This window comes from Amblyomma mixtum, chromosome 1 (assembly GCF_055824585.1).
Source record: "Amblyomma mixtum isolate Tamu chromosome 1, ASM5582458v1, whole genome shotgun sequence".
Lineage (NCBI taxonomy): Eukaryota > Metazoa > Arthropoda > Arachnida > Ixodida > Ixodidae > Amblyomma > Amblyomma mixtum.
Window position 1 is genome coordinate 139,441,351 of NC_143012.1, and position 25,707 is coordinate 139,467,057.

Below are 25,707 nucleotides of genomic sequence, written 5' to 3' on the forward strand. Positions count from 1 at the left end.
TAATCTAACGTACGAGCACTTTCATATACGGTGTCCCTCCGCAAGTATGACCTGCTGGGTCCAACGCACGTGAGAAGAGCACCGCTGCGCTCAAGAAGTGAACGCTTACGAGCTGAACGATTCTCGGGTAGCCTTTGACAGTTTGGACACTTGAAAGGACACAGTCGACAAGTCAATCCAATTCCTGTTCTGGACAAAAATCTCTTCTAAGCCTTTTTCTGGCTTAGAAGATTGCTTGCCGCAACGACACGGAAACAATTACGAAACTCGCGATTGGTCTAAATGGTCTGACGTCATTAAAGACAAGAAAATGCGAAATGTTAACCACTAATAGCCAGTACTAGTGCTTACAACAACAGCAGCTACAAAGGCATAGAATAAAATTAGAATAAATTTCAAATAGGATTCGAATGAAATATGAATTAAATTGAAAAAGAACAGATTTGGAATGCAAGTGAAATATAATTGGAGCAAAATTACAATGCAAATGCAATATACATGGAATAGAGCTGCAATGCCTTTCCTTTACCCGCACGTAAGTTCCTTAAGCGCCCCCTGTAATTTGTTAATGTTGGTCAGGCTGAAAAAGAGAAATTTATTGCTGAGTAAATTGTTTCTAACGAAAACTAGATTTGCCAATTTTCCCGGCTCTCTTGTTCGCACTCCGACATAAGCAAAGCAGCTCGAATGAAGGTGCCCCAAGTCGAAACGATGATGAGACAGGAAACAGCGCCGATTGCTTTACTTTCGTCAGAAAGTAAAGCAACTACCTCAGAAAAAATTTTTATTTCTTCACACTCGTGGCATCAAGGTCGAAAAAACTCCATGATCACCGTCTGAGAATTCAGTGGCAGCGTTTAACTGCGTTGACGCACGGCAGATTTCTTAAACAGATTGTGGGGGAAATACGTGCATTTCATTTGGTGACCTTTTCTAGGCCAGAACAGCTGCGTATTCAGGGAAGGTAGCGTCTTTGTTGTTAATACATGGTCTCTTCTGAAAGTAGTAGGACTAATTTTTTAAAACAAAATTTATTCAAGAGAATAGTACAAAGGATTACAATTTTTCAAGGTAGCACCCTTCCGCACCTACACGCTGCTGCCAATGAGTTTTACAGTTTTCGTACGCCTCCAGGAACGCCTGGACCGGAATGATGTTTAGCTCCCTCGTCACGGCCTGTTGAACCACCTCTACCGATCCGTGATGTTTCCCCTCAAGCGTCGATTTTATTCTCGGGAATAGAAAAAAGTCTGGCGGGGCCAAGTCGAGGCTGTAGGGGGGCTGAGGCAGCGTTGCCGCCTTGTGCTGGGCAAAAAATCGGGGTCCTCATTCACATGATGAAGAAGATCCTACCGCTTGGCCTTTTCCTTCTGTGACAACACTCCCGGCACCAACTTCGCGGACGCTTTCCTCATGGATAAGTTTTCTGTCACGATCTCAAAAACTTGTGTTTGAGGAATGCTCAAGTCATCAGCAATCATTCTGATACTCATTCTACGATCACTGTTAAGTGAATGTTTCACTCGCTACACATTTTCTTTGGTCATGCTGGTCGAAGGGCGTCTGGAGCGGTCGTCTTCCTCCACTCTTTCCTTACGTTTTCGGAAAAGCTTGTGCCACTCAAAAAACACCTGATCTACTCATGGAAGCGTCACCGTAGGCCTCCTTAATCATGTTGTGAGTCTCTTTGACCGTTTCACCAAGATTTACTGAAAATTTGATCGCGTATCGCTGATCCAGTAAACGCTCGACGATTCTGCGTGACGAGACGTTTCGACAGGGTTTCACAGTACAAGCGACCTCCTCTCTTCAACGGCCGAGAGCCGACTGCCGATTTTCCCCAGCATTCCCAATATCCCCCTTCAACGATCCTGCACGCGCAGACCACCTCTCGTCCGCCCGTTCGCCCAGGAAAAAACCAGTCCTACTACTTTCAGAACAGACCCTGTATGATACGATATATGATATGATACAATACGATACGACACAATACGATATGATACGTACGATAAAATGATACTATATGATGTTAACTGCTACAGACCAACTCAACTTCCAATCGTCATCAGTGTCCCTGTTACGACTTTTGGTTGCGAGTTTCTGAGTTAATGTTGCTGAAGGACCGTGTTTTGATATTTGGCGGCATTTTCTTGTTCACGGTGATAAACTTGATGCCTGAAAGTAGCGTCTTTGTTGTTAATATGATGCGATATATGATATAATACGATGCTATAATATGATACGAAACAATACGATATGATCGATACGATAAAATGATACTATAAAATGGCCTTTTTACGTATATATACAACAAGTGTTTTCCTTATAAACATGCAGAGAAACGTAAGAACATTAGAAAGCCACAGATTACACCTGAATTGCTGAAGAAAATTTGTAAAAAGGACAAGCTTTACAAAAAGTTTGAAAAAACACGAGACCCTGACATATTTAAAGCGTTCAAAGTGTTTCGAAATAAATTGACGACGGAAATACGGAGAGCGCGCAATCAATATATTTGTTACAAGTTTTCCTCTATGAATAAGTCAGATGAATTATGGAGGAAACTGAATTAACTTCTGGGCAGGTCTTCAGGTTCAAGCCCTATAACAACAATTAAGAATGGGGGTAAGGAATTGACCGGCATTGACTTGGCTAATGCATTTAACAGCCACTTTACAGATATAACTAGTAATTTCGTCGATTCAAATACTCTTGATACTAGAAACGAGAAATCTATGTTCTTAACGCCAATATCAGAGTCAGAGGTGAAATCGGTTTTCATGGGCTTAAATAACAGTAAAAGTGTTGACGCAGACGACATTATAATAAAACCAGTAAAGTATGTGATAGAAGACATAGCAGGGTGCTTAACTCAAATGTATAACCTTTGCTTATCTCAAGGACTATTTCCGAAGCAAATGCAGCTTGCCAAAGCGAGTGTACTGCACAAGAAAGGAAGTAAGAATGAATTTACAAACTTTAGACCCGTTTCAATACTTCCAGTTTTTTCGAAAGGATTTGAAAAAATGATTCTCTCTAGAATAACAAATTTTAGTGAACAATGCAATATTCTTCACGACGCGCAATACGGCTTCAGAAAACACAGATCAACAGAAATGGCACTGCTGGAGCAAAAGGAATTTGTTCTAGAATCTCTCGAAAACAAAGAAGTAGCCCTTGGGGTATACGTCGATTTCACAAAAGCTTTTGATTACTTAAATCACTCTATCCTACTGAAAAAACTTGAAATGTACGGCTTCCGTGGAACTGTGCTATCGCTTTTGACATCCTACCTAAATAATCGAAAGCAGTACGTATATTGAAATGGCTACTCATCCCATGTATTGCCCATTTCTGCAGGTGTGCCTCCTGGGAGTATTCTTGGCCCGTTTCTTTTTAATTTGTACCTAAATGACATCGTAAGCATCGATCCCACGGTGAAATTTGTCATTTACGCGGATGATGTGACACTGTTGTTCACTGCAGCTAGCGCGGATGAGGTCATCACTAGAGCGAACAAAACTCTTGAGAAATTAGACATATGGGCCCAACTGAAGAAATTAAAAATAAACGTTAGTAAAACAAAGGTTGTCCTATACCGTGCGAAAAACAAAATTATTAAGTTGAACAACTCAAAGATAGAGATAGTAAACACATTTAAAATACTTGGAGTATAATAAGTACAGAAAGTTGGGCTAGTTGGTGTGGATTCATACTTAGCAGCGCAAAAAAACGAGGACCAAAGCGAACGAGGAGACACAACACAAGCGCAGACTATCAATTGAATTTTTATTCACGAAAGGGAAGCTTTTTAAAGGCTTAAAGGCTGTATTTTCTAACGCCTTTAAAAAGCTTTCCTTTCGTGAATAAAAATTCAGTTGATAGTCTGCGCTTGTGTTGTGTCTCCTCGTTCGCTTTGGTCCTCGTTTTTTTGCGCTGCTAAGTATGAACTTGGAGTATATTTCACCGAAAATATGACGTGGACGATCACGTGAGCCACGCTATCTAAAAACCGTCTTGCATCGTGGGAGTAACGTACGCAAACAGATATACTCTGCCTCCAAAGGTTAAACTTTTATTGTACAATGCACTATTCCACTCACACATTACTGCCAACTAGTCTGGGGGAATACAACCAAAGGAAATTTGCAAAAAATCCTGACATTGCAGAAAAAAATGTTAAGAAACATTGAAAACACCCCCAGAAGTCACCCCTCCCACCTTTTGTTCTCGAAGTATAGTATAATGAAAATAGACAGCCTATACTCGCACGGCTTGTGTTCGCGTTAGAGGATTGAAATAAAAAAACAACACCCATTGTCTGTTACGGTTGGCATCTCTTTGTAAAAGGACACTACCTTATGAATATAGAAGCACACAGCCTTGGTTAGTAAAAACGTGCAGGACAGATTATGGACGACAAATGATAAACAGAATGCTACCACACTTGTTAAATACCTGTTATAGAAACGGTATCACTCCCGAGTTAACTTCAAGAAGAGAACTGAAATTACAGTTTGTCACAAAAGTGGTACGCATTTGTATATTCTCAATTTCGGGTAATTAAGCATCTGTAAGTTCTAGAGTTGGTTGATATCACATGTCAATGTATCCTGTATGTCTGTGCCTTGGTCGATAGTCGCAAGAGCGCGAGTACGTGCGCGTCGTCTTCGCGTGTTAGCTTCCGTCCAGTTAGGCCGACCCCCCGCAGTGCGCGAGCGGGGAAGCACACCCGGCTTGTTGTCTATATGTGTTAGGTTTTTTCAGCTCAAAGTCACCCCTAACAGGCCCAACGCTTTGGGCTTCCTTTGCATCTTTGTAACTTTCCTCGCCTGCAAGGACAGAAGATGTTGGTGTACGTGACCATTCTTTTGGTTGTCCTACTTTTTTTTCACCCCCAACATGGCGGCCATGCAGAGTGGAAGGAGCGGAGCCTACGCGCTCCGTACTGTGTGTATCGACTACTTGGTGCGCTTATGGGTATTTGTTTTACGGGGGCTGTCCCTTGGAGTGAATTATTGGATGGGAGGGAGTGTCTCGTGCGTTGACAACCGACGGCTGGACAAGAACCCGAGTCGGCCGCAACAGTAGTGCGCCTCTCGCCTCCGAGCACTCCGGACTCCCCGAGCCGCCGCCGCATCGCACTCCGAAGAACGCCACAGGACTCCGGAAGGACCGTCACCTTCGAGAGCTCCCCTTCTGCGTCGTCTTTGTGAGTGGACTGCCGCCGCGCTCGCTGGACCGTTTCCTAATTCACTGTGAACTTTCCCTCCACTCCTATTCTGTAATTTTCGATGTCTGTGTACAACCTGCATGTAACCTGTTAGTTCAAATTTGACTGTTGTATTAGTAATTACTAGTTTTCCTGTCCGTTACTTATGGTGCTTTGTTATTTTCACTTTTTTTTGTAAATGCTTGCGTCTGAGTCTCCTGCGGTTGATACTGAGAATAGATCTTATTTTCGGAGACTGACTTCGTGGTTCTGTCCTCATTCACGACGCTGAACATAAACCGGCTACCGCTGGGCGTCAAAGCTCCAACCCCTTTGCCTCGGTTCGGGAAGGTGACTCGCGCTCCTTTCGGAGCCGTGAAACTGTTCATAGACAACAATCCGTTCATATGATGGGGTATTTCTCGCATTCTGCATATGTACGCTGTACCCTTCCTTGAGCGACGCTTTTCTGTTCATGCGCATTGTTTTTCTTCGTCTTTTTCCTTTACTTATGCAACGTTCTTGTTTTTTCGGTCTTTTTCGGCATGTACTTTCGCTTATCAACGGTGTCTCATACAATTCAATTAGAATTGTTTTTATTTTCCTTGTACAAGCCGATCTGACTTTGTAAACAAAGCATTTCTGTATTTTGATTTGTGCTGTTCTTATGCCGCTCTGCCATTATTTTATTTTATTTTTTTCTTCTCCTCTCTTCTTTTGTTTCTTGAATTTTTTGTACTCTGTGGAGCTGGGAACTAGTAAAGCTGAATTTTCAGCTTTTTTTCCCGCAATCCCTCACTTCATGAGTGTAATAAAGAATTTATTATTATAAGATGCTAAACTGATACAGACCAACTCAACTTCCATTTGTCCTCAGTGCCCCTGTTACGACGTTTGGTTGAGCTTTTGAGTTAATGTTCCTGAAGGACACTGTTTCGGTATTTGGCGGAATTTTCATGTTTACGGCGGTAAACTTGATCGCTGCCTGTTTCAAGCATTGAAAAAAGCACCGGCTCACCAGTCGTGAGGCATGCCTCATGGCATTCTTCCTCGGAGGCGAACCGGTTGGGCCCGTAGAGGCACTTGGGTCCCGTCTGCCGGCTGCAGTTGCCGTCCGCGAAGAAGAACGGGTGATCGCGCGTCTTCAGCTCTTCCTCGGTGCACGGCGAGGCCTTGAGGGGCTCCAGGCACTCCGCCGGGAGTCCTGCGGGGGCACCGGCATGCGGCGCGAGTAAGTCTACGTATGTACACGACGTCACCGCCACAGCATTAGGTGCCCACACTTCGACCTCTAAGCAGGCTGTGAGCTGGCCTAAGAGTGCAGCACACACTCTAGAACGAAATATTCCATAAAAAAAAGAAGCAATAGTAAAAAAATTGCCGACGATTAAGTTATTTCCGAATGCGAAATTTGAGCGCAGCCCCTCAGCTCTTTCAGCTTTTCGATAGACTGAGGCAAAGAATGCGATCAAGTCATGTATGCACAATTGCAGACAGCTTTTTATTTTTCAGACATATTCCTTCTTCAAAAAACACTCCACTAACAGCAAAGTTACATTTGAGGGAGATTTCAATACAAAAGAATTATTGAACTTAAAGTGCACTACCACAAGAGAGAGAGGCAAACAAACAAAACACAATTTGTTCACTAAAGCTTAAACGGCGGCTCGGGCGGTCAACGTCCTTCTTATATAGGCTCACTCCACATCTGTCTGTTCTTCGCGTCAAAGCAGGCGTGCACATACACACAGTGTCGGCTGTGCAGTCTTCTTCTCCTTCTCGCGCTGGGCGCGCGTCCTCATTGGTCAAAGGCCGGGAGTGGCTTCGAGGAACATCTGGAACTTTCTGTCGTGGCACCACCGCCGTCACGCGAGTGAAGAGGTGGAGAGCATCTCTTAGCTCATGCAAAGCTAAGCCCTCTCCGTCAACATCGTGTAGAAACGACTCGGACAGTCTAGAACAATCGACGGCAATCCCACCGCTCGCCGACGCGGCGCGCGGGGGGAGAGGGGGCAGCCACCCACATAAGGCTAGTCGCTCTCCAGGGGTTCCTTCTGCCCGTTATACGACGCTTGCGCTTTTACCCTCTCCTGGTTACAACGGACAACGACGACGGCGACGCCGCGAAACGCAGAAACGGGCTCCTAAGAGCTGCGCTCTAAAAGCAATTATCACGATAAAATCGGTACTAGCCGTTTGAAAACAGGACGCTGTGGACCACGCGCCGCAAGTGGTTAGGAACGCGAAGGCTGGCGAACATTCAAGGAAATAAAATATTATGCAAAGCAACAACGTCCTGCTTACAAGCAGCTATGAAGAGTTTTATCAAAATGTTTGCTTTCTGCTATGCCTTCTTTCTTTCTTTTAAATCTTCCTCCTTTTCATGTGTGTGTTTGGTGCTCTTTACGCCAGCTCACAGTTTAGAACTCCTTCACGAAGTCAGTGACGCCAACTACGTTTGAAATCCCTGTCGGACTGAGTGGTACGGCCATTTCGTGTCTAGAAAATAGGACCCCTTTTCAACGGCAATAAATAAACATGGACGTCGCGAAGTTCTGTAGTGCGCCTACGAAAGGCAGAATGCAGTGAATTGAAAAAAGGGCAGACGTGTCGGAAACAACCGATCTCGTAGTGACACCTCTGCAGCGAGCTTTTCAAAACTGACGGAAAAAATTTACGCGTAGGACTACAAAACGGGAAAACCACGAACTTGCGCGTCGGAAATTCCGTCCTCTGCGGTACTGAAAACATGCATCGCACCCGCGCCCTTGTTCTGAGTGCGTCTAGGAAGCCCTTTGTGAGCTTCTAGCTGTGAACCGCTGTTGTTGCTACCCCTGTGCCAAAACTTTTGTCGAAGAAAACGCGCAGTCGGCCGTATATTGGGGCTTTTAGAGAGCAGAGGATAACGCCGGAAAATAGAAGAATACTTGGAAATCAATAGGAGACCTCTTCGCCGCGTAGTATAACTGTATGGCAGAGTACGTGTTGTATCAATGTTCGGCGCACGCAAGGTTCTTAAAAGCATACTGTACCTCTTCGTAATTTCCTCCCTTCGCACGTTTCGCCTGTTCGCGCGGTTTGGGTATAAGATTCAACAAGAAAACGGCGCAAAAGACGTGGACAAAAGAGACAAACACGACAGGACCAGCGCTCTCTTTTGTCCACGTCTTTTGCGCCGTTTTCTTGTTGAATCATGAACCAACTAGCCCAAACTAGAGATCTTCTTGGTTATAAGGTTTACCAGACTGACATGTGCTCCGGTAATTTACGTTTTTCGGCTGCCGCCGAGCGGTGGCAGCGGTAGCTACAGATATGGTCCTTGGTGCCATAACAATGGCACTGAGCAGGAAGGCCGGAACGAGTTTCCTCCTCTCGTTTTTGGGCTTTCAGTTTTCAGCTTGCGCTTTTGCCCTGCTTCAACGTAAAGACATTCATGTGGAGTATTTCCACTGCGGTGTAACTTTTACTCACTCTGAACAATCTGTTGATGGACGTGAAATTAATGGTACTCACGTATATTTGACCGACAGAAATAGCAATGTATATTTTCAGATAAGAGGAAATCGACCATGTGGTCACTTAGGCATAAAAATACAATCATTATTATGATGCAACTAATTTGGATGGTGTTTACGGAGAATTTCATGCGTCTTGGTTAAGTTTATTCCATAAATCGAACACAAGCCAGGCTTTGCGACAATTAAAAAAAAATAGCGTGATGGTACTTTTTCCAAATTGAGTTCATGTACCTATTTAGCTAAATGTCTGATAGCCTCTGATCGCGAACACTTGTGACCACTTTTGTTCGGATGCTAATGCAGCATTTAATTCTTCCATTTTGAGCGGTGCAGTGATCCAGTGCATTAAACATGTACACTGGTTGACCACGTGGGTGGCATACGCAGTAAGAGGCGGCCTTTTGAGGAACTGCGCGCTGCATTACAGTGTATGCAATTGCCACTTTACAGCACAGGACTTCACTGATCCTGTAGGCGCACATGGCTTAATTAAAGAAGTGGCCGTGTCTACTGTGTGCCCAATTGTATCGGCAGAAGGAACGAGAAGCGTACGCTTCCTTCTTCCAATCGTCTCGTGTCGTACGGACGGCTTCGTTTGAAAGGAAAAGGAACTGAGTTACGGCCACATGTAAAGGCGCGTTTATGCTGTGACGTAATGTGCGGCTAGGCGACGTCACGCTGGCCAAAACGGTATCCTCTACTACGATCGCTCGATTCCAGCGTGCCCTACACTGCAAGTGCGTTTGACCACCGACGTGTAAGGCGGCTTCAGGCGCTCTCTTACCATGCCGGCGCCGACTTGTGAGGCCTCATTCTCGCAGCTGGCCGCCTCTACGGCGGATATTTTTTTATGTGTTTCCCATGTATTGAAGGACGACCAACTGATATCCCCCTGTACAGCTGTGCCTCTTGACTTTTCACGAGCCCCTAGAATGATTCTGTCCACCGTTGTTTAGCTCATATGTACGTTTTGCTACCACATATGATTTTAACCACAGTACCGTGTTTACAAAAATTGGTGCCGGAACTAATACACCCTTCCACTGCCCTCGCACTACTTTATATCTCTGGTGCCCCTATACTGGCTTGTGTCTCAGTATCGCCGTGTACATCTCTCCTTTCGCCTAAGGCGTTCTTCATGGGTCTTTAAATATTCTTCATCACTGCACCCACCAAACGTTTGTACTCTACACGAGGTATTTCACGTCCCTGTTTTGATACTGTTCCAATCCCGCTGTCGTTAAACACCATATCAACACTGAATTCGAATTCCTTCGCAGAGATACCTGAGAGAAGTTGTAGCTTGCTTAGGCTATTAGCAGAAAGCAGCACACCATCCACAAGCAGTAAATTCAAAAGAAATTGGGGTATCACTAGTCCTTATCGACTATAGGCTAAATTAAACCTAGCTTACTCTCCTGTGGCATGCCTTCCATTCGTGCTGTAATCACGTACAACTTTTGCGGCAAAAAGCACTCCTGTTGTAAACCTATTTCTGTGTTCACCTCCTCCATATTATATAGCCCTTGCCAAATTATTTGCATTCAAATGCCTTTGCATGCCCCCCTTAAATGCTCTATTACGTCGGCATCTAGCCCTGCTTCAGTCAGAAAGTCCCACAGTACTTCTCGGGTTACATTGGCATACGCCCCTTTCATGTCTAGGAAAGCTAACCATAGCGGCATGTTTTGCGTCCCAGCTATTTTAATACGCTGCTTTACTGTAAACAGATTGTCCATCAAGCGTTTGTCCCGCCTACAGCGATTATGCTGTCCTCCCAGCGTTTAACTTTTCTTTCTCCATTTTTGCAGCTTTGTTTTGAAATGCAGCATTGCAAGCCAACATATAAGTGAGGTTATCAAGATTGGTCCGCGTGAGTCAATCCCGGCTGTCTGTCTTCTTTACCTTTGTACATTAAATTAGTCTACTGCGCAGCCAATCTTCCGCACAACGCAATCCAGTGCCTCACCGCGACCTCCTGCCGCAGCAGCGGTGCTTTTGACGCATCTCTCGCGGCACTCGCTGGCCGTGCCGAAGCGGTTTCCGCCGGCCAGGCAGCCGGTGTCCATCTGCCACCGCACCAGGCACGCGTTCTGGTCGGGGTCGTGGTAGAACGGGTACTTCTCCGTCTCTGCGTTGCAGGCCGCCAGCTCGACTGGCGCCTTGCACACGGGTCCCTCTGCGAAGCCCAAGTACAGCGTGGGTTCCAGATTTGCCGACGCAGAGAGCGGGGACCACTGAAGGGCAGAAAGCGAGCCTTGATCTTTTCTCGAACTTTCTCGGGGAAAGGTGGCGGCACAGCACCTCGCTGCCGAAAGCAAAGAACATTGCTACCCGGGGGCCCTATTTCGAAACGTTTCATTTCGTGTTTACTTAATTCTGACGTGACGTCAATACTGACGAAAGGAAGATGAGGTGTTGTATTAAATGGCCAACAACAGATACGGCGGGTGATGTCGCGGTGGCGCCACGGCTGCTGCCTCTGTATCTGACCTAGCCGAGCCAGACGGACCATGCTCCCCAAATTTGTCACACGACTTTCGAGCAGTTTCTCTTCCGAGACGAGATTAGCGCCGATTAAAGCTTGTCAGGATTGTGAAACGCGCCGCCGTGCGCCGTCATTCGTCGCCGCCGGTCGCCAGTGCACCATGGGAGTGGTCGCGTTTCTGCCCCAATCAGCGGACGTCATTCTGCACTGCTTACGTCACTTTGAACAGCGTGCAGGGATGAAATTTACATACATAAAAGCGAATAAATCGCTCTAAAATGCGGTCCCCAGCGATCCTCAACTGCAGTGCACACAGGCTGTTTAACCCACGACTACACAATTTTTAAAAGTAGTATTTTGAGTTAAAAGAGCGGTTTTTTCGGTATAGCCTTGTCAGCGGTGTAGCATATTAGAAAACAGCTAGACGCGCTGACTAGGAGGCTGCTTAACAAATATAAAATAGTTGACTTTTATCTATTACTGTTAAGCTCCTCAATCACTAAGAGGCGTTTAGCCCACCGTGAGTGATATCCATATCAGCTAAAAGTTTCGAAAACGCGGTTACACGGGCGCTGTGGCTCAAAAAATTTTGGCTGCTACATTGTACCAAAATACATGCGCTTTGGAGAAGCTTGCAGGCAAAGCGACGTCTCCGGCGCACTAGTAACTGTTCTTCATTTGTCCTTGAAGCAATATTTTCTGCGCCTTTGTACTGATGGTTGCAGTATCTCGTTCGCATCAAATTTCTCCTTGGTAGTAGATATGCGAATTACAGCGCATAGGTTGAAACCAGTATAAGCTAATATGAATTGCTTTACGTTGTCTTTTGTGAGTGGGCATGGAACAGCAGCAGCAATGCAGACTCGTCAAATTTTCCTGTGTTTCCTGGTGCAGGTCAGCCTGTGTCCTTCTTTTGCTTGTATGCTTCTATGCTTCTGTGTGCTGGTTTTGCCATGCCCAGCGTGTTCCTGTAAGTGGTATGTGAATGCGTATATGAGCTGAAATTACTGCGCTTAGGTGACGACATTAAACAGAACCCCGGACCACCTAAACAGGATGCTAGCCAGTCCTGTAAAGTTGTCGTCTCCCTCTTAAAAGCTTTAAATGAAAACACTGACAAGAACCATGGCGAAATACTCTCCCAGCCCGATGGAGCCCGGCAAACACAATGAAAGCTTGAGCGTCGGATGACCAGTATGAACAATAGACTTGCTGCCGTCGAAGAAAAAATAGCTGCTTGGAAAGCCCCCGTTGCCGTTGACAATACTGGCGAAGTGTCTGAGGCTGAGCAGAACGAAGCAGAAGCGCTTCATAGACGACTGGACGACCTTGAAGACAGGTCACGATGTGATAACCTGATTTTTCACGGCCTAACTGACAAGGAAAACGCAACATGGGCAGAATCTGAAAAGCTTGTGCGTGAAAAGCTTCTTTCTGCACTGAGCCTTTATCTACCCAGTGAGGCTATAACTCAGGCGCACCTGCTTGGCAAATTTTCGTTCTGCTCAAAGGCTCATTACTGGCACCCCTTGTTTGTAAGGTCCAGGGAGCAGGAACGGGAACCGAGCAGACACGTCGGAGCAAAAATCAACAGATTCCCACTTCGAGTCACTTACGGCCCTACTTCCTAATGCTTACCGGCGACCGTGTCATTCTTGGAGATCTCTGGAAGAGAACGAGAAGTCATTGTCGAGATGCCTGATTTAGCAGGCGCAGCAAAACATGCTCTTTCACAATTGCTCACACTGCATCTGCCGCGCCTGAGATATATGACTGCTTACTCAAAGCCAAAAGGACATTTTCTCTATTCTTTGAGCCTTGTAAATGGGAAGTAGAACACTCCCAGTTGCCAAAAGCACGCGGCTACTTACAACGGTCAAAAAGGAGCCCAGCCCGCTCATAGCTGCTGCTACATGGCGCGAGTGATCGAAGCGGACAAGCCGTCAACAATCGTCAACTGCTGAGGATCGGCGACAGCGCTTTTCAACATCACCGCCTCAAGCTTTGTTTTTCAAACGCATGATGGAGAAGAAAATAGCTGTCAGTCTGTGGGTTACAACGCGTAACCCATGATCAAAGTGTGACGAGCAAAGCGAGTTACTTTGCAGATATTATAGGTAGTCCTCGAACGTCTGCAACGAAAGCTTTGCCGTGTACATTTGGTGCCGAATTGCGCACGAACCCAAAACAAAAGTAGCTGTGTCTTAGATGAAACCATGTGAAGCCGGTAAGTAGTTGAGCCTCTGTTCTGGGAAGCGTACAGGTGCGGCCAAAATGTTACGGAGCAAGCTTTGGCGCTTGAGATGTTCTCATGCGAATGTAGAGCAGGTGTGTGTTTCTTGGATTCATACGCGAGCGCATCAGCTGCATGTGGTTGCATATGTATGAAGTACCTCCTGGTTTTTGCTAGTTAAGGAGTGACAACTGATTCTTCATCAAAGCGTGCTCCGTGATATGATGGCAGGGATAGTATAAGTCCGCAACTGCAGTTACAAGCACCCTGAAAGACAATCATAGTTGCCAACAGTGAACGAAAAGATGTTCTTAGTGCCTTCATTCCGCGTGCTGTGAAGACGGAATGTGTGTGCTAACACCAAAATACGCAAAATGAAAAAAAAATACTATGTGTGATGGCGACGATGAAAATCCATTCGTGCTGCACGCAAACAGTTCCCTAACAAGTTCTATCCTTCCAAGGAAAACTTTGCGCAAAAGAGACGGGACATAGGGGAGAAAAACACAGATAACCGTAGACTTGCAACTATCGATGTGCCGTCTGTTTTGGGCAAAGTTCTCTGCGGAATGATCGTTCACCGACCAGCCCAACAGTCTGCGCTAGTGATGTTCTTTCCATACGCAAGGATACCTTCTCGTGCCTTGCTTTATCGAGGAGGTGTTTCGGACACCACTGTATATAGTTTACACGCACTACACAAAGCTGCGTGCACTGTCACCTTATCTCCCGCGCGCACTCACTCGGTTTGACGAAGTGCAGGACGACGGCGGCGAGCACGACGACAGCGGTGGTGACCAGGAAGCAGACGCCCATGCAGAGGAAGCACGGGTTCTGCTGGTCGGCAGTCTTCACCTCAACGCTGCATAGGACATTGCGCTTGCACAGTCGACCGACAAACCACTGCTGCGATTCCATCAGTCGTCCCAGTGAGCGCCACAGATGAGCATTCTCTCACTTGTGCATATGCACTCTGATCAGAAAGAAGTAAAAAGGAAGCAAAGTGTTCTCTAACAAGCGATTGCGCTTCGCATTCAAGACCAGCAGCACACCGACGCCTGACGCTACAATCTGCGCCGACGAGACACGCATTACAAGCCAGGTGATCGTGTTTGGATATGGACGCCAATTCGCCGCCGTGGACTGAGTGAAAAGTTGCTGCGACGCAACTTTGACCCGTACAGAGTCCTCCGCCGCATCGATGACCTCGACTATGAAGTCATCCCCGACGGCACAACAGCATCTCAGCGACGACGCACACGCCCGGAAGTCGTACATGTCGTACGCCTCAAGCGATATTACGAACGCTAAAGGACTCGAAGTTTGCATTATCTGTGGTGGTGGTGAAAATATTTTAATGAAATAGTTTAGGAGGTTGTAGCGGCGTTTGGAGCTCTCAGTCCGGAACCCCATTGGCGTAGGCTGCTGCCCGGGCTCTTTCGATGAGTTTCTTTTGACTCTTTTCGTTCGAGCTGGTCAGAGCTGCCTCCCACCTCTCCTGCGTTGGCTGGTTACTAACAGTGATCGCCTGATTTCGTTGGCAGGCCCATACCATTTTGTACAGGTCCGCCTTCTGCCCACAAAATTTGCATTGTGAGTCAAATGACTCCGGGTCCATGGCATGCAGTCTTCGTGTTGTTGTAAGTGTTGGTCTGTAACTTTCGGAGGTGTTGTTTCTCCCCTTTATCTAGTGTCTTAGCCGGCGGAGGGTAGACCCGACGGGATAATGTTAAGTGCTGAAATATGTCATTGTAAGTTAGTAGTGGGGTAGAAGGTTCCACAGCATCCGCACTGGGTGCCCCGGGGGGAGAAATGCTCGGGCTGAGGCATGTGCGCTCTCGTTCCCTGGGATGCCCTGGTGACCTGGTACCCATATTAAGTGTTTGTGTGTGGGTTGGTAGCCACGGGTGTAGCTATCTTGCAGGATTTTAGCTGCTAGCGTTGCGACCTGCCAGCCCTATACAATTGACCAAAGGGAAGAGGTCCCACGCGATGTGAGAAGACGCATCAACGTGCACCCCATTCCGCGGAATATGCATCCCGCATGTAACATCGAGAGGAGGAAAGCAAGAGGGGAAGCCCTGCAGAAGAAATGGGACAAGCAAACTAACACCCTTTACGTGGACGCAGCAGGACCAAAGAATGGAGTCATGACTATTGTAGTCTCAACGCCTTCAGGGTCGATGGTGAACTGCGCCTCGGTGAAAACATCTAACCCCACTCACGCAGAGGATGCAGCTATTGCATTAGCTGTAGCATCTAACACCAACGCCGTTGTGCTCACTGATTCCCAGAACGCCTGTCGAAACTTCAATTACGGATTAATTAATCAGTCAGGGTTGTCTTTGCTGACAAAGCATCCACCCAACCAAGCCTCAGTCATGTGGTTTCCCGGTCACCTGGAACTACCAGGAGGAAACGAAGCCGCTCACAGGCATGCCCGAGCTCTTCTATTCCGGGCGTCTCCCCCTGACGACCATGACGGGTGCCATGACCTGATAGGTTTAGCAGTGTATGCTGACAATCTCGCGCCATACAGAACAGCTAGAAAGGAGTACCCAACACCACACAAATCCCTCAATAAGTTAGAAGAGAACACCCTTAGGTGACTACAAACCAACACATACCCAACACCAGCTAAATTACACCAATGGTACCCTACACTATACTCTCCGCAGTGCCCACACTGTGGAGAGGTAGCTAACCTTTACCATATGGTGTGGGCATGCCAATTTACTCCGTTAGTTGACCCCGTTCCCCACCCCTCCGAGGAGCAGTGGGAGGCTATTCTGCTCAGCGATGATCCTGACCGTCAGCACTGGCTGGTGGGGAGGGCCAGCGCAGCAGCAGCAGCCAATGGTCTACCGGACTAGGCGGTCCACCCACATGTTCTGAGAATACTGAACAAATAAAGATGTTTTTAAGCATGAAATGCTTTTAGCCCCCGTTGTCGGCAGTGTGGTGACGTCACGCCGAGACCGAGAGCCATCATCCGGGCACTGAAATCCACTCATCCGGGCACTGAAATCCACTCTTCCGGGCACTGAAATCCAGTCATCCGGGCACTGAAATCCAGTCATCCGGGTACTGAAATCCAGTCATCCGGGCACTGAATTCCAGTCATCCGGGCACTGAAATCCACTCATCCGGGCACTGAATTCCAGTCATCCGGGCTCTGAAACGAGAACATCCGGGCACCGTACGAGACTTAACGAGATTTAACGAGACTCTCTAAGCCCTCCTACGCGACCGGCATGCAAGCGCCGGTTGGTCTCCAAACGAGACAAAAAATAACTGCTGCCAGTGCCTTCTCAATGTTTATCAAGATATCAGTGGAGCTGTGGGTTTGATAATGCACGGAATTATAATTTCCGATTTCTAATAACGCGTGCAAAAAGCACATAAATGCCACGTTACACTTCGTTGTCATACGTGATCTCTTAGGGGCTTCGCGCATCGAAGCAAAGCCGCGCAGGCGCACAGGGGCCCGGGGGAGAAGCGCTGCGTTCAAAGGGCAAGGCATCGCGCCGAACGGGTGGTGGCGTTCCTCCCTTCCTTTACGGTGCGGTTCGGGTGTCCACCGAGATGGCAGAGAATTACTGCGCCATTTCCTTTCCTCAAAAAACCTTGCGGTCAAATGGCAAGGCATCGCGCTGAACGGGTGGTGGCGTTCCTCCCTTCCTGTACGGTGCGGTTCGGGTGTCCATCGAGATGACATTAGGCCCGTAAACATTTCATGCTTACTCTACTCTCGTTTACGGGAGAGGCAGAGAATTTTAAGCATGAAATGCTTTTAGCTCCCGTTGTCGGCAGTGTGGTGACGTCACGCCGAGACCGAGAGCCATCATCCGGGCACTGAAATGCACTCATCCCGGCACTGTATTCCAGTCATCCGGGCACTGAAATCCACTCATCCGGGCACTGAAATCCACTCATCCGGGCACTGAATTCCAGTCATCCGGGCACTGAAATCCACTCATCCGGGCACTGAATTCCAGTCATCCGGGCTCTGAAACGAGAACATCCGGGCACCGTACGAGACTTAACGAGATTTAACGAGACTCTCTAAGCCCTCCTACGCGACCGGCATGCAAGCGCCGGTTGGTCTCCAAATGAGACAAAAAATAACTGCTGCCAGTCCTTCTCAATGTTTATCAAGATATCAGTGGAGCTGTGGGTTTGATAATGCACGGAATTATAATTTCCGATTTCTAATAACGCGTGCAAAAAGCACATAAATGCCACGTTACACTTCGTTGTCATACGTGATCCGGGGGAGAAGCGCTGCGTTCAAAGGGCAAGGCATCGCGCCGAACGGGTGGTGGCGTTCCTCCCTTCCTTTACGGTGCGGTTCGGGTGTCCACCGAGATGGCAGAGAATTACTGCGCCATTTCCTTTCCTCAAAAAAACCTTGCGTTCAAATGGCAAGGCATTGCGCTGAACGGGTGGTGGCGTTCCTCCCTTCCTGTACGGTGCGGTTCGGGTGTCCACCGAGATGACATTAGGCCCGTAAACATTTCATGCTTACTCTACTCTCGTTTACGGGAGAGGCAGAGATTTTTAATCAATCAATCTGCCCCTGAGGTAATTGCGATACGCTGTCTGTGAATCTGTGAGAATGTATTCTGAGCTAGTGTGTGTTGCAGCTAGAGCAATCGCCACTTCTTCCGCAGCAAGTATGTCCTGGCTAGCCAGTACTACCGCGACGGCCGTCATTCCCTGCTCGGGACCCGCAGCATCGACATAGAACACGCCCTCGCGCCCGCCGTAGTGTCTTTTCATGGCTTCGGCTCGTGCTTGTCGTCTTGACTGGTGAAAATCGGGGTGCATATTCCTGGGAAGTGGAGGTGCCTTGAGTTGTCCTCTCCATAAGGCTGGGATATCGGTTTTGGTGTCTAGCTGTCGGGGGCAATTGATGTTTAAATCACTCAGGACTTGTCGGCCGGTCAGAGTTGTGGAGAGCCGTACCACCTGCTCCGTGAGGTGTGCCTCTATCAGCTCAGCTATCGTGTTGTGCCCACCCAGTCACAAAAGCCGGTCCGTCGATGTCGCAAGAGGGAGTCCCAGGGCCTTCTTGTAGGCTGTTCTGATTATGATGTCGAGGTTTTTGATGCCACGCATCTTGAGGCGGAGGTAGGGCGCTACGTAGACGACGCGGCTTACAACGAAAGCCAGCACCAGTCGCATAGTATCGTCTTCTCGCATCCCTGATCTGCGCGTCGTTATCCTGGCGATCACCCTGGCGACTTGATCGCTCACGAGCCGTAGTTTCTGGAGGGTGAGTAGGTTGTTGCCGTTGTTCTTTATGTATAGACCCAGTATCTTGAGGGTCGGAACTTCCTTGATGGGGGAGTTGTCTACGCGGAAGTTGATGGTGTCCTGATTCTTGCGTTGACGGAAGACTATGAGTTCGGATTTTTCGGGTGAGCACATTAGTCCACACGCCCGTGCATAATTTTGAACTGTTGTCGCCGCTGTTTGTAGTTATTCTTCAATCATTCCCATACTTCCTGTAGTTGTCCAGATGGTTATATCATCAGCGTGCAGGGCGTGGCGTATGCCCTGTACCTGATGGGGAAGAGGTGGGAGATTTAGGAGTGCAATATTGAAGAGAAGTGGGGATAGTACTGCCCCTTGCGGAGTTCCTCTCATGCCCACCTTTACTTGCGTTGTGTGTTTTGTGCCTGTGCTGATGTTGGCGGTTCTGTCCGTAAGGAAATCACAGATGTACGAGTAGACTCGCTGGCCACAGTTCGTGCTGTGGAGGTTGTTGAGGATTGTGGAGTGTTTGAAATTGTCAAACGCTCCCTTGAGGTAGAGTGTTAGAAGCGCTCGGTTACTGTTTGTGCGTGGGGGATCGATGACTTCGCGTTTGATTTGCTGAAGCACATCATGGGTGGACAAGTGTTCCCGGAATTCAAACATCGTGTGTGGCAGTAGCTCATTGTCGTCAAGATAATTGGAGAGACGCGTGTGGACTGCCTTTTCCATGAGTTTGCTTGCGCACGAAGTGAGGGATATGGGGCGCAGGTTTTCGATGCTGATTTTCTTGCCGGGTTTGGGAATAAAGTGTACATTGGCTGTTTTCCATGCTTGTGGAATGGTGCCGGTACGCCAACATTCGTTTATGTAATCCGTGAGTTGCTGCAGAGCCTCCGTGCCGAGGTTGGCCTGAAGTCCGACAGTAATTTTGTCTTGTCCCGAAGCTGCGCCTCGGCGCATATCTGCTAGTGCTGCAATGATTTCCTCTGAAGTGAAAACTCTGTATAGGTCTTCGTTTGGTTCCCCACGGTACTCCTTATTGTAGGGTTGTGGGTCTCGCGCGGTGCAGATATAGCGACGCGTGAGTTCATCCACGAGTTCATGATCCGTGCCTTGAAAGCTGTGTAGGGCTCGATACAAGCTTCTGTGTTGTTCACTCTTCACTTTCGGAGGGTCAATTAGGCATCGCAGAAGGTTCCATGTAGTCTTGGTGTCTAGGCGGCCTTTGAGGGATTCGCACTTCGTTAGCCAATTGGTGCGAGCCAGGTCCCATGCGTATTGGTCTGCTTGAATAGTAAGCTTGGCTATTCGAAGTCTTAGTTTCCGATTGTGTCTTTGTTTTTTCCACCGTTTTATGAGACTACGTCTTGCTTCCCAAAGGCGTAGGAGGTGGTTGTCAACAGCTGGGTGGTCCTCCGTGGTGGCGAGAGACTTTGTGAGTTTTCTTTAAGGTCGAGAATGGAAGCCGCCCAATCTTCGTAGGTGGTTATTTGTTCGGATGTGGTTAGTTTGGTGTCCTTCCTGAATGTCTCCCAGTCTGTAATTGTCGCTTGCCCTCGTGGTTTGCTGTGCTTGTTGCTTTCGAAGATGGTCTGTAGCACGTAGTGATCGCTGGCTAGGGTCTCTCCTGTATTGAGCCACCCATAGTTGCGGGCATTGCGGACGAGTGTGAGGTCGGGGGAAGTATCCCGCGTTACGCTGGTGCCGACTCGTGTCGGGTGCTGCGGGTCCGTGAGTAGGGTCAGGGCCATGTCAGTGATGGCGGATGCTAGTTTTCTGCCTTTCGTGTCTTCCCTGGGGTATCCCCATAGGGGGCTAGAAGCATTAAAGTCGCCAACTATAGCTAGGGGAGCTTTTTGGGCTTCTCTTAGGGCTTTAAGAAAGATCACGTCGAAGGCTACGCGGTGCTGTTTGGGGCGACTATATATATTGAGTATATAGGTGCCCTTGCTGTTTCTGTACTGTGGCAGTATTTTTATGAAGGTATATTCAATGTCACTGTCTAGATTAAGGTCTACAGTGATTGCCGTGCATAATTTGTGGACCAAGATGCATGTCGAGGGTTTTGTTTGATGTGTTGAGTATCCTCTGATCTTAGCCTCCATATTGACTTCTTGCAGGGCTATTATTTGCGGCGTATCGGGATGAGAGTCTATGTATTGCTGTAATGTTTCCCTCTTCCGTTTTAGTCCCCTGCAGTTCCACTGTAGGATGGTAAGTTTATGTCTGCGTTGTGGAGCCATGCTGAACACTAGAATCGTGGGTCTCATCATGTGGTGCGCACTCAGGTTGTAGATCTATCTCAGTGCTTAGCAGGCGACGAGTTCCCATTTTACCCTATAGCTTTGTGCCCTTGTTGTGAGAAACATCTGATAATTCCTGAAGTTTGCGGTCAATTCTAATCTCTTGCGCTTGCATCCTTATTAGAACTGGCTCGAGGTTTTCCATCATGGGTTTAATAACTGATTCGAACATGCTTTTGATTGTCGTCTCGATCATAACTTGTAATTTATTTTCAATGAGGTCTTGAATTCTTTCTTCCAAGCGAGTGATGCGTTCCTGGGTTTGGGGGTGCTCTGTATATTGCGGCTTTAGTGCCTGCGGTGGTGGTGCCTGCGGAGTTGGCGCCTGGTGTGGTGCGTCTGGTGTAGTTGCTTGCCTCTCGGGGGTGCTAGTATCTAACTGGTGTGGAGACGGAGGGGTTAGCTCTGCCTTATCTTCTTCCATCGGACATGCCTGTTGCGTCGATGGAGGTAATGTGTTGTTTGGATTGACTGCGATGCCTAACTGCTGTTTCAATGTGCTATTTTCTGATTTTAGTTGTTCAATCTTTGCTTTAAGTCGTTTGTAAGCCAACGCTTCGGGGGAGGAGGCAGCTACATCTGCCCAGCTCACCTTGCTGTCGTTGCGCTGCTCCTTGTTATGGGGTCCTGTTGTCTTCTCGGCTGGACGACTGCCGTTGTTGTGCGACACCTTATCGGTAGTCCCAGGTCCATTGCTTGAAGAGCGTGAGCCGGGTGGTGCTGAGTTGTTGCTGGAGGACTGGGCCTGGTGGGTCAGTCGGTTCCCGCTGCTCGATGGACCTCTGCTGCCGGACCGGTTGCGAAGCCTGGATCTTGACCGGTGGTTGACTTGTCCTGTCTTGGGCTTGGTTGTTTGTGATGTTCGGTACTTGTACTTGCACTGATTCGATCCCATCGGATGTGGACCTTCGAACTTGGGTTGGCAGTCTTCGAGTGGCAAGGGCAAACATCCGCCCGGTGTCCAAGTTTCCCGCACAGTGCGCAGGCTGGCGTTGTTTTCTTCTATAGGCGTACAGGAACCGCTTCACCGTAGTAGAAGACGTGAAACGGAACCTTTCTTCCTTCAAACGTGATGGCCGCCACGTTGGAGGAACCTAATTTCCTCACGCTCACCACTGGTGCGTCCGGGGAGCGAAGCGCTTTCGTGATGTCTTCGTCGGAACCCTCGGGTCCACTTGTATTACTCCTTTGCAAGTGTCGTCGGAGGGGCGGAGGTAGGAGTACACTGCGTGTGCCTTGTCCCCAAGCTGAATTTCTTGAATTGCCAGGATCTTTCTGATTATTTGGGCGTCTCGCACCCCGACGACGATGATGTTCTGTTCCCATATGGGCCAAACGCTGAGCTCGGCTGAGCCCTTGTCGACGCCAGCTTCAATGTGCAAGGCGTTTCCGACCGCGTTGCTTCCCCTGAATTTGCTGAGATCCAGCGTTCCTTTAGGTTTGATTACGATCACTGCATCTTGCTTGTCCAGACGCGGCTGCGGAGGAGGCTTCCAACGCTTGACTTGCGTGCGGGGCGTCTGCTGCAGCGGCGTATCCCCTGCCGCGGTGACGCGTCCATCTGGCGTTCGACCTTTCTGCCGTGCCGAGTGTTGTCACGGGCTGATGCGCGTTCCCACTCTTCTATCTCGCGTTGTATAATCGCCTCCGTAACCTTGTCGAAAACTGGGGTTTTCGCCTGTGGTATGGTGACGATGTGCATCCCCTTCGGGTCGTATCCCATCAGGGTCGTCATGGTTTGCGGCAGAGTTTGCCCGCGGAGCCGCGGCGGGCAGCTGAGTCGGGGCCTAACTGTTAGGCTTAGCAACTCGCGCGATCCGCTTAGTCTTGAAATTCTCGAAGGATTTGAGAAAACGGTCCCACCTGAACAAGGGTGTGTGGTCTCGTTGTTCTGGAAGTGTAGCCAGATGGTGTCGCAGCGCTTCGGCAAATGCTTCGGGAAAGGAGCATTAAATTCGGCGGAGCCGACGTGAGACACGTCCGCTCTTCCCGACTGCTGAGGCGCGTCTCAACTTTCCTTCCGATGGAGGCGAAATTCTAGAGGTCCATGTACTGTGCGATCTCAGTGCACGCTAAAGAACCCCAGGTGGTCGAAATTTTCGGAGCCCTTCACTTCGGCGTCCCTCATAGCCTGGGTTGCTTCGGGACGTTAAACCCCAATAAGCCAATAAACCAATCTATCTGCACGTGGCAGCGGTTGTGGCTCAGCTCGAGCCAGTCAGCAGGCTCGTGCAATTTCCTTTTGCTGTGAAAGCAACACTACGCCCACCGTTTCGCCTCTTCAACGTGGCAGCACTTCCGCCGTGGTGGCGACTCCAGGAATGGCCTTGAGCGGTCGCATAGCAACCGCAGCAGCTGCCGCCGGCGCTCGCTTCGCCGGATGGCGCCGCCGTCGCCGGCGCTCGCTTCTTCGTGTATGAACAATAGAGCTTAGCTTAAACGCCTAACGACAAGCGAATCCTAAGCGTAGCCAGGCAGCCGTTGCTTTCACAACACAACCAGGTTTAACCACACCTAAACCACGGCCATTTTATTGAGAAAGCAATACTACTCGCACTTTCAAGCCTTCGCGTGACCCGGCCGCAGTTACGTTTGACTTTTAGCGGAGTGAATATGGGTGACAAACTCGCTCCTTCAGATAGCCCGGTTGCAGTTACGCCACGCCGCGCACCTGTGGCGCTACTGCCGCTGTGACGTCATACCAGCTGTGGATTATGTTTTCTTTCTCTCAGTCGCAACAACATCCAAAACAAAATAGAAAAAAATTACCGAAGACGCTTTGAGTCGTCGTGCAGCGGCGGCCGGTAGCCACGCGCGACCTGTAGACGCGGCGCACTGCGTTCCAAGACGCTTTCAGTCGTCGCGCAGCGGCGGCCGGCAGCCACGCGTGACCTGTAGCAATACCTCCGAGAAAGACTTATAGGAGGTATTGCCTGTAGACGCGGCGCACTGCGCTCCTTCAGTTGGAGGCGCTGCGCTTTTGCTTTCGCAACCTATCAGGCTTAACCAAAGCTAAGCCCCCGCCAATTTTTAAAGCGAATGCTTTGCTACTTGCACTTTCAGCCTTTGCCGTGGTGCGGCGGTGCCACCATTGACCTTTAGTTGACCTCTGTGTGACGTCATGTGTGACATCACGCCGAAGAGAAGGGCGACCGACTCGTGCTGTCGCCAGCCGCGGCGGTGCCACCACCGGCACCTAACTCCTGCGCTCTCCGCTAGGAGCGCAACAGGTGCTTTGTGACGTCACGCCGAAGAGAAGGGCGACCGACTCGCGCCGTCGCAAGCCGCGGCGGTGCCACCACCGGCGCTTAACTCCTACGCTCTCCGCTAGGAGCACGATTGTGGCGTTACGTTAAAGAGATTAGGCTCGACTCACATCGCTAGAAAGCAGTAGCTGTGCCAACCACCAGCGGCTTAACATTGCTTCGCGATCTCGCGCCGTCCGTGTGCGACGGCGGTGCACATGAACGGCGGCCTGATTGGACTGGATTGTACTGGACTGGATTGTACTAGACTGGATTACAATAGATTGGATTAGATTAGATTGGATTGGATTGCATTGGATTGGATTTTCATCCCTCTTTCAATCTCACCAACAGCTGGAGCAGCAGACGGGTAGCAGACGAGACATCACGCCAGAGAGACGCTCTCCCGGGGCATCGACCTTCTAATTTGTGCTAGCCCTTTGTGCCCTCGGCCCTTGTGCCGATTATGTGAACTCCTTGTACAGTCTTTGCCAAAAGTAACCAGGCTGCACGTTTTTCTTCTCAGTCGTATATTAAAGCTATTATGCCAGCCCTCAAGCTCAAAATTTCTGTATCGTAAGAAGAACCCCTGTTCTTACCTTCGAAGAACTTTTAAGGCGAAAGCCTTTAATGCCTCATGCTGTCGTTAACAATCCGTGTCCGCAGCCGCGTCAGCGTCCGTGTCGGCAGCCGTGTCGACAGATGTGTCCGCGTTTTGACGGGTGTCCACCGAGATATGTGAGACAGTTACTGTGTAATTTCCTTTCCTCAAATACAATTTTCAGTTTCTTCATTACGGCCCCTCTTTCTTCTTTCACTGTTACTTCCTCTCTCCCTGTACGGTGCTGTTCAGGTGTCCATCGAGATGACAGAGAATTACAGCGCCATTGCCTTTCCTCAAAAAGCGTTGCGTTCAAAGAGCAAGGCATCGCACCGAACGGATGGTGAAGTTCCGTGGACTTCCTAGCAGCTCTAAAACACGCTGTCGCATTCCACTCCTAAAGGAGAAGCTTAAGCGCCATTAATTAGCAGTCAACTAGTGCTGAGTGATTAATCAGTAATTAGTCATATGTCATTACTTCGTCATCAATTATGTGTGACGTCATCCAGTGGTGACGTCACCAGTGTCACATAGGCAAAGTGGTGCGGAAAACGCTTCCGCCTCTACGCACTTTAGACAGTCAAAATGCCCCTTGAATTTTATTGCGAAAGCAATACTACTTGAACTTTCAGCCAGTCGCGTAGCGAGGCCGGTAGCTACCATATTAGCATATTGGATTGGATAACCGATGCATCACCACAAGTCTAACCACAAGCACCACCACCACCACCAGCTACACTACCAGCTGAACCATGGCGTAGCCACGGATATTAAGGCGGAAGCCTTTAATGCCTCATCGTTGTAAGCAGCAGTTGTCGACAGAAATGTCACGCTTTTCAATTGCT

At 48.7% G+C, this 25,707-nt stretch overlaps 1 protein-coding gene across 4 annotated transcripts in view; it reads right to left on the reverse strand.

The window, feature by feature from the left end:
• The window catches only part of LOC149367730 (papilin-like), an 89,172-nt gene extending 65,263 nt beyond the window's left edge, over nt 1-23,909 (reverse strand). For 2 of the 4 annotated variants that reach the window (XM_089557355.1, XM_089557340.1), the window contains exons 1-4: nt 21,609-23,270; nt 14,195-14,313; nt 10,700-10,909; nt 6,231-6,416 (exon numbers count right to left, since the gene is read on the reverse strand). In XM_089557355.1, coding sequence (XP_089413481.1) covers nt 6,231-6,416; nt 10,700-10,909; nt 14,195-14,313; nt 21,609-21,709 — 616 coding nt within the window. In that variant the 5' untranslated portion in view covers nt 21,710-23,270. Of the gene's footprint in view, nt 1-6,230; nt 6,417-10,699; nt 10,910-14,194; nt 14,425-21,608; nt 23,271-23,785 lie in introns of those variants that run through there. The other 2 variants (XM_089557349.1, XM_089557346.1) reach the window with 2 other exon arrangements.
• Between the last annotated feature and the right edge of the window lie 1,798 nt (nt 23,910-25,707).